The sequence below is a fragment of the Tupaia chinensis genome, unplaced genomic scaffold (genome assembly GCF_000334495.1).
Source record: "Tupaia chinensis unplaced genomic scaffold, TupChi_1.0 Scaffold000140_1, whole genome shotgun sequence".
Classification (NCBI taxonomy): Eukaryota; Metazoa; Chordata; class Mammalia; order Scandentia; family Tupaiidae; genus Tupaia; species Tupaia belangeri.
The window spans coordinates 5659906-5675206 of NW_006159610.1; the positions used below are offsets into that span (position 1 = coordinate 5659906).

Here is a 15301-nt window from a genome sequence, read left to right on the forward strand (position 1 = left end):
TCTTCTTTGGGTCTTCTTGTGCTCCTTCATGTCCTGTTTGTTCTGCCAAGACTGAAAGGCCTTTTTATATGGGTCACTTCTCAGGGTTATTTACAAAGCTGGTAACCTGGAGAGATGAGATAATGTCTCCCCTAAACAAAACATAGGGTTATTCACTGCTCACTCCTGAAGCAATGAGCTCTCCAAGCTCAGTGTTCCTTAGCTATGACATCAACCTACTGAAAGCCCAGCCTCCACCTGCATGTACCCTGGAATGTAGGGCAAGGAGAAACGGTGCAAAGATGCTGATGCTCACACTGCCTGCTGTGCTGTGAGTAGTAAAGTCCTACAAGGTACCCGCAACTCCTATGTCTTCCAGCTCCCTTGAATGCTGAGTTTGAAGTTAGAATTTTGGGACTCCCCAGGGTGTTTTGCCAAAACACAGTGGTATGAGCAGAGCTTCCCCAGCCATGGCTTACACCACTGCTCTTCTCATTTCTGGTTCTGCCCCTAACCGCTCCAGAGAGATAGACCTCTTCTTTGGGTCTTCTTGTGCTCCTTCATGTTCTGCTTGTTCTGCCAAGACTGAAAGGCCTTTTTATATGGGTCACTTCTCAGGGTTATTTACAAAGCTGGTAACCTGGAGAGATGAGATAATGTCTCCCCTAAACAAAACATAGGGTTATTCACTGCTCACTCCTGAAGCAATGAGCTCTCCAAGCTCAGTGTTCCTTAGCTATGACATCAACCTACTGAAAGCCCAGCCTCCACCTGCATGTACCCTGGAATGTAGGGCAAGGAGAAACGGTGCAAAGATGCTAATGCTCACACTGCCTGCTGTGCTGTGAATAGTAAAGTCCTTTGTCTCTGACCCAGGAATCTCATGTCTTCTATAAATAAGGTTAAATTGAATCACAAGCCCAACACATGGTAAAGATCTGCCCACACCTGTCTAAGTTCAGTCTGCATATACAAAGAGCTGTCCTGGCCCCATCCCACTGACTTCAGGAGTGCATACTGATCAGAGAACAGACAGGACAGAAGTCCACACAAGCTCTGGAAATAGGCTGAGGCTTTTTGAACATGCAATTCTAAGACCCCAGGTACCAGGGTGTGATCTAGAAGAGGTAGGATGAGAGCCCCAGATAAACACCTCCCACTGTGCTGCTGGCTACTCATCCCATGGAGACATTGTGGTTTGGGAAGCCAGAGCAGGATCTTCTAAAACACAGAGTCTAAAGCAAGAATCTCTTCTCCAGGTATAAAGTCAGCCCTGGGCTATGACAGGGGAGTATCTAAAGAAGAGAGGCATGGCAACAAAAGAAATCTGGGTAAGGATCTGTTGAAGTTAAGTGACTGAGTCACCATTCTACCTCTATATGTTTGGGTGATTTTGATCTCATTGGGTCCTAATTTCTCCTTCTGTAAAATGAAGTGATTAGCAATTAAATCAAAGATGATCATTGAAGTGCATTTCAAGTCTACAAATCAGAGCTAGAGGAGATGGACAGCAGTCCCCAGTCCTCCAAAAGCATGAGAACAAGAAAAGTAATGCACGGAGCAAACTGAATCACAAACACCTAACACTGATGGGCTGGGTAGAGTATACATCATTTATGCAGAAGAAGAATATTTAAGGGGGAAAGAACAGTGTTTCTCAGGAAGGAGACAAGCATGGGGTCATGCAGAGAGCTTGCAGCTTCAAGAGATGAATGATAAGCATAGTAAAGCTAGGCAGAGTCTCTAGCAGCCGCAAATGGACTTCAGTAAGTGACAACGTATTTTCTCCTTGAACTTAGGAAGAAGCACTCCTGGGAAACCATCTCCCTCTCATCTTACACATCTCTTGATGGCATGCAATTAGTGGATCACTTTAGCAAAGCAAGTGTGAAGGTGCTTTTGCGCCTTTTCAGCTTTGCTCCAAGAGACTTCTGGAGTAAAGATGAAGATGAAGAGGACTTCCTCGTCTCCTCTCCTGGCACCATCATCTTCTAGTTTTCTGAGCTCAGATGAAAGGGCTTTTTCATCTAGAAACTAACATGTTAAATGGGTGCTGCTGAGTCCAGTACAAACAAAAAGATCTAAGTCAACATGTAAGCTGAGCACAAATCTCCATCAGGATAGATCAAAAAGTCTCGGGCAGCAGGTAGTGTAGTGGTTGAGGCGGCTAGATCCCACATGACTGACTGAGAAGTTCAAGTCCTGGACCCAGTGGCCTGAAAAACACTCTGGACACATGTGTGTGCTAAAATTCTGAGAAAAGAATGGAGAAGGAGGGATCCCAGAGGGCTGTCACCCCTAGTGAGTGATATCTCACTTTTTCTCTCATTCTCTGTATGTCTCTCTCCAGCAAGCACATGTACCCTATAGACATTTTTTTTAAGTCCTTTATTTGGTGTAGCATAGAACTGATTATATTTTTTAATTGCCAGAGGGCACGTGAGCTTGTCAGAGAGAGACAGGAAAAGAGAGAGGGATACAGAAAAAGCACCCCCAATGGGATGTGGTCATGCCACAGTCCCTTCTCCATCCTGATGGATTTTAGTCATGCACACACTTGTCCAGAGTGTTTTAGCCACCAGGCCAGGACTCAAATCAGGGTCAGTCATGTTGGATATGGCTTCTCTTAACCATTAGGCTATGAGGTTGGTTCTAGAACTGGTAAAATGTGAAGAGGTGTAATTTTTCTTTCATTTGGTCACTGATGAAATCCATACTTGCCTTTCCTGCCAGGTTATGCCATGTAAGACAATGACACCCAAGGTCTCCCACTTCACTGTGGTGACCTAAGATCCTATCATTTACTGCAATCATGTCGACTTCTGTCCAGCTGCCTCCAAAGGATAAGCACACCAGAAGCAGAACACAAATACAGGTGTGTGTTCATTTGGCCTAGCCCTGTACTTTGTTCAAACACTGACTCACTCATCTGGTGTGATGTGGACCACAAGGTCCAAAAGTCTTCCTTTACCATAGGTCCCAAACACCAGCTCCCACGGTTGGCTGTAGGCCAGGGGATTGTTCACATTACATTGCAGGCATTTTGGTGACTGCTATCTTCTGAGCCAGCAAAGGCCCTTGGAGCAGAAAAGAGGAAAAGGGGCAGGAGGAGGTGGGGTGATAGTAAGCCCACCTCCCTATTTCAGCAAGTGCAACTCCACTTTTATTATTTGCCTCTCAGGCTGAACTATATTATACAACACTAGTCTTAGATAGCACGACCCTAACAGCTCCCTAATAAAATTATCTGTGAGGAGATACAGATGAACCCATTGTCAGCCATTACCACCATCAAAGCACTGCTCACTAGGGAAGTGAGCTTTGAAAAGGGGGAAGTAAAGGGAGGGCACCATGGGGACATAGAGCCACTGGGGAAACCGCAGTGGAGACTCCTAACAGTCAAGGCACAGAGCGGAGTACAGAGGGGGGAACAGTGACAAGCTCCCCTGCTTTATGAGAGAAAGTCAGACAGAAAAATAAGTACTGTATGGTATCACTTATGGGGGATTTCTTTAAAAAGTCAAACTCATAAAAACAAGAGAACAGAAGAAGGGTCGTTACCAGAAGGTAGGGATGAAATAAATGGGAGGACATTGCTCAAAAAGTACAAACTATTAGTTATAAGATGAGTAAGCTCTAGGGCTCTAAGGCACGGTATGCTGTCCGAATGCTATCCTGTATACTTGAAATATGCTAAGAGAGTGGGTTTGTTTGTCTGTTTGGTTGGTTGGTTATTTATTTATTTATTTATTTTCATTTGCCAGAGGGTATGTGAGCTTGCCGGAGAGACAGAGAGAAAGAGAGAGGGAGAAAACACACCGCAATGGGGCATAGTCACGCTGCAATCTCTTCTCCGTTTTTCTGTCTTGTCAGAATTTGAGGCACTCAAGCACACATACACAACATGTTTATTCAAGCCACGAAGGCCAGGATTTAAATCATGAGGTAGGTTCTGGTTGCCTTAACCACCAGTCCACAGAGTCAGTCCAAGAGAGAGTGGGTCTAAAGATTACGAACACACACACACACACACACACACACACACACACAGGTAACTAAGTAAGACGGCTGGATGTGTTAATTACCTTGATTGTGGTAAGCATTCTACAATGTATGCATGTATCAAACCATTACACTGTATCTTTTAAAGTCTATTCGTCACTTGTACCTCAATAAATTTGAAAGCAAAACAAAACAAGACAAACAAGCAAACAGTTCTGCTTTAACAAAGTGGCCTCTGCTAAACCTGGCCAGATTCAGTAATAGCAACCTATTAGATAAGGCTGCGTGAAATGCCAATATCACTGAGATTTTTTTTTTTTAACATTCAAATAAGGATTCTATAGAAATATATTTCCTGACATGAACATGTCTAGTGTATTTTATTAAATAGAAACAGTTAACAGAAGAATATAGACAGTATAAATACACACACGCACACATATATGTATGTGTAACATATTCCAAAATGTAAAGATAACTCTAGGTGAAATTATTGTAATTTTATTCTTTTTAACTGTTATTTTCTAATTTTTTCCAAGAACATATAATATTTGTGCAACTTCTTTTAAGGTTAAAAAATATAATAAACAAGTAGAACTAAAAAGTTTCTGCACTACCAAGGGAATAATCAACAAAATGAAAAGGCAGCTTATGGACTGGAAGAAAACATTTGTAAATTATATAAGCCATAGACAGTTAACATCCAAGATATATAAGAAATTCATAGAAGTCATGAAACCAAAAAAAGACAAAAAAGGCTTCTGGCTCCATGACCTAGTAGTTAAGGCAGCCTATCCCCATGGCTAACCATGTAGTTCATTTCCCAGACCCAGCAGTTTGGAAAACACACCTGGTGTGAGTGTGTGTGTGTGTGTGTGTGTGTGTGCCTGAAAATCCTGAAAGGAAGGAGAGGTGGGGGAGAAAAGATGGCAGCATGACTATGGGAGGTGTTTTCTCCTCTCTCTCTCTCTCTCTCTCTCTCTCTCTCTCTCTCTTTCTCTCTCTCTCTCTCTCTTTCTCCCTCTCTCTGGTGAGAACACACACTTGCTAGCAAAACAAAACCAATAACCCAACTTAAAAATAAGCAAAGAACCTGAATAGACATTTTCCCAAAGAAAACTAAAAAATGGCTAAGAAGTGTATGAAAAGATGCACATCTACAGAGAAAGGCAAACCAAAACCACAATGAGCTAGAACCGCACACTTGTTAGTATGGCCATTATAAAAAAGAGATGCCATAACAAGTATTGATAAGAGTATGAAGAGAAGGGGACACTGTACACACTGGTGGAAACGTAAGTTGGTACAGCCATTACAGAAAACAGTATGGGGAACCAGCAGTTAGCGTAACGGCTATGTCGCTGGACTCCCACGTAGTCGACCACGGTTCGTGTCCCGGACCCGGTGGCTTAAAACTCACGCTGGGCGCGTGTGCATGCGTGCCCAAGATCCCAAGAGGGGAATGGAGGAGAAGGGATTGCGGCATGACCATCCCCCCTGGGGGGTGATTTCTCGCTTTCTGTCTCTATGTCTCTCTCTGTCTGTCTGGCAAGCGCACGGGCCCTATAGCGAAAATCTCTCCAAAAAAAAAAAGAAAAGAAAAGAAAACAGTATGGAGGCTTCTCAAAAAATTAAAAATAGAACTACCGTATGACCCAGCAATCCCTCTGCTGGGCATTTACCCCAAGGAGATAAAAGCAGCATCTCAAAGAAATAGCTGTACTCTCATGTTCACTACTGATGAAAAGTTTTACTTTAGAAAAATATTCTGCTAATAATTGAAAAAAGTATTGGATTTTATAAAATTATTTCCAAACCCCTATGTATTCATCTATACAGGCAATGAACTTAAATCCCTAATAACTAGGTAATCATTTATTAAGTACCTTCTGATGGAAGAATACCGTAGAAACTTAAAGAATGCTTATGCAAAATATAGTCTAGAGTGAAGTAAACGATACGCTATCTCCTGATACTGCAGGAGAACCTATAAGACACCTGACTCCGTTCTTCACCAGATAACAATAAGTAGGTGAAAGAGAACCTAGAGACAAGGAGATATATAATGAGTGCATCAACCAACCTTATTTGGATATCTGACTCAAAGGAACACAAATAAAAATACTTAAACCAATCAAGAATGAAAAATGAATAAACAAATAAAATATGATGCCATACAATAAGCCTGGAGAGAGGAGGAAGAGACGTTTATCCAGACAAGGTAGCTTTGAGGCTTCTTCCTTACACCCCTGTCCCGGGGTGAAGTGGGTCAGTGTAAGAAAGGAGCCTCAAAGCTCCTCTGCTGCCCCCATGTGGCTGAGGAAGGGCATAACACCAGAGCCCAGAGGATGGAACTTGGACACAAACTCCAAGGTCATCTTTAATACAGTCCTCTTGTCCTTCCCACCAATTAGTAGCCAGGATTTGTCCCACTAACGAAGATGGCCTTCTGCAGCAGCAAGGCCAGGATGGGCATGAAAGCTCCTACCTGCTCAGGATATTAAAAAGGGCTACAGATTCTGGCTGGGAAACAAAGGTTCAGAGATCCAGATGCACTGCAAAGTGAAGACAGAGGTAAGAAGCGGTGAAGCCTCACAAGACTAACCGCCAAAGGTGCGCGGTGAAACTAGAATCCTACACCTGTATTTGAAGCAAGCTCCTTCACCTCAGGAGATCAAGGTAAGGCCACACTGAGCTGCTGACACCTCCCCACTTCAGATCGTCTGTCCACAGGGCGTAAGTAACTTGCCCTTGACCTGCTACATGAGTATACATCCCAAAATTACAAAGGGAAATTCATCAGAATCCCAATGTCCAGTATTCCCACAGATGGCAGCTCTAATGTAGAGGGCCTTAGCCTGCTCTTTGAGTAACGAGCTATGAAGATTCGGGAAAGAGGAGTCAAACTCAATCTTATTGACAACTAGCATGCAAAGAAGAGATTTAACCGAATCCCTTAACATTTGCGAATTGTTGTCAGGCATTAATGTTGACCTTTAAAGTGATTAATTAACCTTTTGCTTGCTCAAATAAGTCCATTTTTCTCTGCTTCATCTGTTGGTTCGATAACAAGAAGGGTGGTAGGAATCTCTAATGAATACTTCAGTTTTCGGAGCATTGGTAGGCAGCATGCATGCACACAAACATATACGCTCTGGATGAAACACCCCAACAATCAGGGTCATAACTCTGTACCCCTGGCTCTTTCTCTTGTATACGACCCAGGCATGAACTTCAATATGTTCCTCCCATATTGAGTCTCCTGACCCAGATTGCCTAGGTTCAAATGCAGCTTTAGCATTTATTTCGTGACCCTGGCCCAATCACCTACCCTTTCTTTCCCAATGACCTCCCCTACAGAATGAGAGTAACAACAGATATTTCCTCATGGGGCTGAATGAGCTAATAGTTATACAATGCTTAAACCAATGCCTGACACAGAACATGCTGAAGGAACCATCAACTCAGTCCCATAGTTTTTCCAAAATGGGTTTGAAATGTAATTCATTGGCTAATTTTTAAAAACTATTTTTTAAAACTTTATTTTTGGAGCCCACAGGTGCCATGGTGGTTAAGGTGCTGGACTCCCACATAGCCAATCACAGTTCGAGTCCTGGACCTGATACCTTGCTTTCTCACTCTCTGTCTCTTTGTGAGTGCACATGCTCTATAGCAAATTAAAAATAATTAAAAAAAAATCTTTTTTAAAAAAAGCACATTATTTTGTCTTCTTTGTACAAATAAACACCATTTATTATTAAGACTGACTGATAATAAGGTAGCCAGTGCCTCCTTATCTAGTTCTAAAGTGTGAGTCCATTTTTAAAAGAATTAGACTTATTGACCTTATTCTCCTCCAAGCCTCTTTGCTAACCCCCTTGTCATTATCAGCCTCTTCATAAATCCTATATCATTTAAGAAAAGTAAAGAACATGTCGGGTGGAGGGGGACCAGCAGATGGCATAATTGTTGTGTCACTGGACTCCCACATGGCCGACCGTGGTTTAAGTCCTGGAACAGGAGGGTTGAAACTCACATCAGGCATGTGTGCATGCATGCCCAAAATCCCGAGAGAAGAACAGAGAAAAAGAGACTGCGGTGTGGCCATGCGCCCTGGGGATGATTTCTCGCTTTCTGTCTGTCTCTCTGGCGAGTGCACACACCCTATAGCAAAAAATTTCTCTTAAAAAAAAAAAAGCATGTTGGGGCCAACAGATGGCATGGTGGTTAACAGCGCTGGACTCCTACATGGGTGACCACGGTTCCAGTGTCACACCTGGTGGCTTGCTTTCTCACTTTCTCCCTCTCTCTCTGTCCCTCTCTGTTCAAATTAAAATGAGTAAGTAAATAAATAAAGTTAAATAAAATAACTCTTTTTTTAAAAAGTGTGTGTACATATGTGTGCATAAGAGTGCATGTGAGTATTATGCCTGCCTGGGCATATGTATATGTGTGTTTTTTCCACATAAAAATGTGTGTGCCTATGTACGTGTGCCTATGAGGGTTTGCACATATGTGCATGTGTGCATGAATGTGTGTGCACTTGTGTGCATATGAATATGTGTTTGCATGTGTGTGTGTGTGCATGTGAGGGTGTGTTAACAGGAACAGGAGAGTGGAGTTCAGCCATCCTGAACTAGCTCTACTTTCAGCGTGGTCTCCTACGCTCTCCTTCCACGTCTGGTCCGGGACTCTGCTGTCATCCCCACCCTTGCTCAGGCAGTGCAATCAGCTCTGTCTCCACACACACCCACCTATTGGTGTTCTCCAGGACCTCCACCTTCTTCCGAAGCTCCAAGTTCTCAGTTGAACAAGACTCCACTCTACGGAGAGGAAAGAAGAAAATCAGTTATCAGCAGTAAAGCAAATGCTGAGCTAAGAGTGAGGGTGTAGGGATGGGGAATCAAGGAGATCAGAGGGAGAGACCACTACTCCGGGAGCAGCGGGAAAGAGCCTAGCAGACCTGAGCTGGGAAAAAGGTGGAGAGACAGAAGAAAATGAAACAGATGGAGCTGAGTAACAAGGGCCTCAATAATGGCAGACAAAGAGGGTCAGTACACAATTCTCTAGCCTCTTCTGTCCTGTGGCTGATACCCATCCCACTACTCCCTCAGTACTACAGGCATGGATGCTACATGCTGTACTCCTGGTCAGGATTTACAAGAATCAGAGGGCTTGGACAAGTGACCAGAAATCCCGAGAAGTGACAAATCCCAAGGCAAGGAATCTGAATGCTGGAGCATGCATGTCCAGAGGGCAGTAAAGTGGTTTTTATGGGAATATCCTAATCCCAGATACTTACAGAAAATGATGGAACAGAATGAGACTACTTAATACTAAATTACCAGTACCTAAATTGGGTGACGAAAACACTAAACTCACAATAGGAACTGCTAGAACCAGCGAGGATCCACTGTCCACACCTTTCCCCAAACACACATGAGAGCCTGTGACATCATTCCCATCTTAAAATAGTGTTATTTTCTCAGCTGGGGAACTATTTTCTAGGGCGAATATAATACTGTACTTTAACTCCTATTCCTTTAATAGCCTCCCTGACATCCCAACCTTTTCAAAAAAATAAATAGTGCCTTTAACTGTTTTTGCAAAAAGTCACTCACCAATAGCATGAATTATGGTACACAGAAAATAAACAACACCGGCCTGCCTCACTCCAGTCCACATCTGCCTGCACTAGGGTATGAGGGAGTGTGGCCAAAGCAAGCCAATCAAATAGCACTAGTCCTTTCAGCTGAAACCGTGCTCCTCCTCTGAGGAGCTCCAGGAATGTGCAGGAATGTTAATGTTTGTACCTATTGCAAAGGAAATCTCCAGAACTCATGGATCTTTGGCTGAAATAGTGTGGTTCAAAAGTCTAAGATTGAACGTGCTTTTTTTCTCTCTCCATACTGCTAAACATCCCCTCAGAGCAACCACTAGAGGGCAGGCAAAATACAGCTGATACTTTCAAGGTGGCCAGAAGGAGGAAATCAATGGCTTCTCTAGCACACACATTTCTCTGTCTATTGCCCCCCCAAAAAACACAACCAGCTTGTCAGCAGGCTTACTTTTTCTCCAAACTGTCCATGTATTCTTTCTTCTTTCTCCTACTTTCCTGGGCAGAAATCTAAGAGATAAGAGAAAAACAATGAAGTTTCAGCTCTACAAGGAGTCTTCAAAACATTCGTGGGAAATGTATATTAATGAAAGAATGACACAGAAAAAATAGAGAGGCCGACAGTTAAAGGACACAGAAATGGAGGATTGTCTGTTGATGATAATGTGTATGATATTCTCTTAAACTGGACTGGTGCGCAGTGTATTCATGCTGGGAAAATTCATTTTACAAGCTGTGGTGATGTACAGTGATTGAATGCATAAAAGAAATTAAAAAAAAAAGAATGACACAAAGATTCCAAATATTTTTGCACCAAAATAAACTTGTACTTTAATCCCACCTTCCACTTACTTTTTGAAGTCCCCTCAGACAAATACACCAGTTTTGTGTCCATGGAGGACAGGAGGCTGTTAGCATAGAATTCACCAAGGGCTTGCTCACTTTTGCAGCCTCCTGCCCATGTTTAACCTGTTGACTCATCTACTAACTGCCTCTTCTGTCCCCACTGGATTCAACCAGCCTGTGTGCTCATCCACTCTCGGATAAACTGGCGGTTTTAACTGTATTTAAAGTGTGATTGAAAGGACACTGACCAGGAGCCAACACAATGGCGGATCACTATCATCACAATGGACTCAAGACAATGATGTCAGCTTTGTGGATCTCAGGTGACTCAACTCTAAACAACACATAGAACAAGACAGTCGGGCTTGGTTGTGTAAACTCCCTACTGGTTCTGCACATGGTCCAAAGGTAAAAACTGAGCCCCTTCTTGCTGCCTGTCTTTCTGTCCATGCCTTAGCCTCGCCCCTCAGCCTTGCCAGCCCTGCTCACCACCAGAGGGGCCTAGGATCGCAGCATGTTTTTTATCATGAATCCAAATCAACAAAAGTAAATTTAGGCAAGCATCCCCAATGTACCGATGTTTGTATATTTATAAACGACACACATACCTACTAGAGGAACTACTGTGTGCATCCTAAAGCAGATATTTAAAATACTAAGATAAAATAATACATTTAAGTGGAAGTTCTAACACCTTCCCCCACTCCTGAATAGTTCCCCTTGGGCACTACGGAAGACACCTGCCGATTGGGAGTCCATCCGCCTAGACATGAACAGACGGACAGAAGGGGCTGAAGGGAGGCAGAGCAAGTGGTGAGTACACTCTGCCCCCCGCCAAGGGGACAGGAAGGGCTGAGCCTTAGTTTTCATCACAGGACAGGTTAGTGTTGGCCACTGGGAGGGAAGAAGACACGCAACTCAATTCTGCTCACTGTCTCTGCTCACAGAAGCAACTAGATTGAAAGGCCTTACCTTATTCTTGATTTTCCTCCGGATTTTCTTCAGGGCCTTTTCCTCTGACTTTGTCAGGGGCAGTTTGGTGGGGATGGGATAGCCCTCGGCGATCAGAGTCCTCTTTTCCTCCTCAGTCAGGACCAGGGGGCCTGATCCCTGCAGTTTCTGTGCAGACCAAGGAGCAAAAAATGTGTCAAAGAAGAATAACTGGACACACTGAAGGGTCACCTCCTGATAGGCACAAGAATCTGCTACAATGTCTCACAGATGGCTCAACGAAAAGGGTGCCCCATCTTCTCAGGGTAAGAAAGAGGTACTTTGGAGTGGAAGCAAAGATGGAGAAGACACTCATGTGAATGTTACAAACTAATTGTAAGATTAATTGTAAACTTTATTAATTACAAGATTAAAATGTAAGAGAAAGCTAAAGAAGCCTCCACTCATTATTTTTCAAGCACCCCAGTAGCATATATACATATATATACACACACATACACACACATATATACATAAAAGTTTAGAATTCATTAAATTCTCTGGCCTTAAGAGTGATGATGGGTTCACTTGGCTCTGCTTTATGGAAGAGTTTTGTTGTTCTTCTTCTGAAAATGCAACTTTATAATGTGCTTACAACACACAGGAGTGACTTCTCACCTTCACTTCAAACTGAGGGGCAGGGGTCCCAGGGATACACTGCAGGCACTTTCTACGGCAGCCTCTGGCCTCAGTAGCCCCAGATTGTCCATCCACGACGAGGGCGAGAGCGACAGCTCGTCTCATTTAGCCCACACTAGAATGGCTGTTTCTAAGTAGTCACGGGAACTGAGTTTCTGCCGCAGGCTAACTTCATGCTAAATGCCATGGTGACTCAAAAGAAACCCCATGCCTAGTGGTTTATGATCACGATGGCAAGACCAAGTCACTATCCATGGAAGGAGGAGAATAATTAAATTCTAAACAGTAATATTAACTGAGGGCACATCAAAAATTTGGAGGAAGAGACCACATCAATGAGGTTTTGGGGTAAGGGAAGGATTAGGGTAGGATAGAAGACTTGAACCAGACATCGTGAAGAAGGTCTTTACCTAAGTGAGAGGGGGATGTTTGGGCCAAAAGGCAGTATTTTGAAAAGTAACAGAAGATACCACCCTGCTTAGAGTAGGTAAGGAGTTCTGGGAGTAGCAGAGAGTCAACCACCTAATACCGAGTACGGGTATTAGGCTTCACGAGAGTAGATGATAGGAAATACAACACAGTTGCCAACAAGAGAAGACACTTTCTCATATATGTATAGAATGAATGTTCATGGTAGGACATGCAGATATGGAAGGCAAACGCATGCACATTCTAGTAATCCAAGGAGAGAAAAGTCAAGTTCAAGCTGAGAAGATAAAGAGTGGTAATAGCTCATTTCCTTGTCTTCAGTAAAGGAGATACAGAAAAATTTGAGTATAGATCTAGAACTTTCTGGGACAGAATAAATTCCAGTTTTCAAAATTACATTTATTGATAGATAGGTCTTATAGAATTTTTAAATATCTCATTTTATTTAAATTTACCAGTCATGATACTATAAATTTTAAAAAATTGGGGTATAAATTTTTTAGACATCATAGAAATCAATTCAATTTTCAATTAAAGTTAATTTTTAACCTTTATTTACTTGGAAAACAGTGTCCTTATATAAGTGAAGGATGAATGATGCCTGATAATTTCTAACCTGAATCCCTGGGTTAAGAGTCATACTACAGGAACCAGCAGTTAGCATAATGGCTATGTTGCTGAACTCCCACATGGTCGACCGCAGTTCAAGTCCTGGACCTGATGGCTTAAACTCAAGCCAGGAGTGTGTGTACGCTTGCCTAAGATTCTGAGAGGAGAATGGAGGAGAAGGGATTGTGGCGTGGCCATCACCCTGGGAGGTGATTTCTCACTTTCTGTCTCTCTGTCTCTCTCTGTCTCTCTGGCAAGCGCACACGCCCTATAGCAAAAACCTCTCCAAAAAAAGTCATACTACAAACAAAAAAGGGTGATCTTTGTTTTGAGTTTTATGCATCACAGAGTTAGAATTTTAAGTTAAAAATACGTATTTAAAAAAATAAAAGACAATTTCCTATTATGGGTTATAAGACCAGTTAAATTAAGGGTAAATATTTATGGTATAATTTTCAGGGCAAAAAAAGCAAACTTTTATTTCTGGTGCTTATAGCTAGGTAAACTAAAATAAAAATTGGAAGTGTGCACATAAAAAGGAAAAGAACTATGGTAACAAAGTGAGATCTAGGGGCAAATCTTTAGAAATGTTCCTTAGGTTATTATTACTCTGCTTTAGCCACAAAAAGGAAACTTTTTTTTTTTGGAGAGGTTTTGGCTATAGGGCGTGTGCGCTCGCCAGAGAGACAGAGAGACAGAAAGCAAGAAATCACCCCCAGCGGGGATGGCCACACCACAATCCCCTCTCCTCCATTCTCCTCTCAGGATATTGGGCACACACGCACATGCACCCAGAGTGAATTTAAGCCACCAGGTCCTGGACTCGAACCATGGTCGACTACGTGGGTGTCCAGCGACATAGCCATTATGCTAACTGCTGGTCCCAAGAAGGAAACATCTTTACAAGAGTAAAATTTAGAGCTGGCCAGATAGTGGTGAACTTTGCAAAGCTGACCCAAGGTTAAGATTCTGAGGTCATGTCCAGTGGCCCCCTGAGTACACCAGGCATGTATGTGTCCATGACCCAGGGCTAGCAGAAGCTGGAGGTGATCATGACATCAAGACTGTTGGAAGGTCTCTCTTTCTTTCACTCACTCATAGAATAAATAATTTTTTAAGTTAAAAAAGAAAAAAGAAAGTAAAAATCAAGAAGCCTTGAGTGGCACCACTCTGGGTAAAGATCCCAGTGACAGAATGGAAAGGGTTCATGTCCAGAAATGCCCACCATATACTCACGTGAGGAGCTGTGAGGAGAGGAGAACTGGAAAGGGCAGAGGGAGCCCGGGGCACAGCTCTGGCAGGGCTGGGGGTTTGAGGCAGGCTGAAGGGGTGCAGACGCGGGTTGGGGCTCAGGCTGCCCTCTGAGTCACTGCTGTGGCTGCTGGGAGGGGTTGGTGGTAAGTGTAGGTGGTCTGTGGAGGCTAAAGAAAAGAGAGCACAGTCCGTCCATCACAGAGGAAGCAGCAGGCCGTGGGGCTGGTTTAACTAACTACCCGCATCCCCACAGAGGACCTCAGGACAACCAATGTGGAGAGAACCACAAGATGTGTTGTGGAGTTGGGGGGAGCCAGGGGCAAGACAGAGGATAAAAGGGGTAGCCCTCCTGTATAGAAAAAGGCAAAAGGATGGGCTGACCTTGTAGCCTAGTGGTTAAGAGAGTTGGATTCCACGTGGGCAACTGAGTAGTTCGAATCTCAGATCTGGCATTTGAAAAACAAGCCGGGTGTGTGTTCATGTGTGCCCAGAATCTCAACAGGATGGAAGTATGGAGGAGGGATTGTGATGTGAAAGCGACTGATTTCCCATTCTCGCCTCTGTCTCTGTCTCTCTAGTGAGCACTCCCTGACAACTGAAAAAAAAAAAAGAAATAAAGGGGAAAATGAGAATATAGACGCCTATTGCCATGTGGTGGCATAAAGAAACAGTAGACATATATAAAAACTAATAAAAGTGCAACCCACAGCAGGCAGTGTGAAATTGGGACTGACTGTGACAGAGTGTTGATACGACTTTTCACTCTACTCTTTTTAGACAGCTGGTATAGTTTGATTTGTAAGCCATGTTAATTATTATAAACTTCTAAAAAATGTTAAAAAATAGAAAAACCTAGGAGCCCACAAGTGTTCCAATGGCTGCTTTAAAAAATGTTCACTGGGGGGGGGGGGGGGGGGGGCCGCGGGGGGCACAGGG

General features: G+C 43.2%; 1 protein-coding gene across 1 annotated transcript in view; it reads right to left on the reverse strand.

Annotated features, from left to right (window-relative positions):
- The window catches only part of CREB3L2 (cAMP responsive element binding protein 3 like 2), a 146897-nt gene that overhangs the window by 18940 nt on the left and 112656 nt on the right, over positions 1 to 15301 (reverse strand). Inside the window, exons 6-8 of the mRNA XM_006145022.3 lie at positions 11417 to 11563; positions 10050 to 10108; positions 8736 to 8804 (exon numbers count right to left, since the gene is read on the reverse strand). Of these exons, the coding sequence (XP_006145084.1) occupies positions 8736 to 8804; positions 10050 to 10108; positions 11417 to 11563 (275 nt within the window). The remainder of the gene's footprint in view (positions 1 to 8735; positions 8805 to 10049; positions 10109 to 11416; positions 11564 to 15301) is intronic.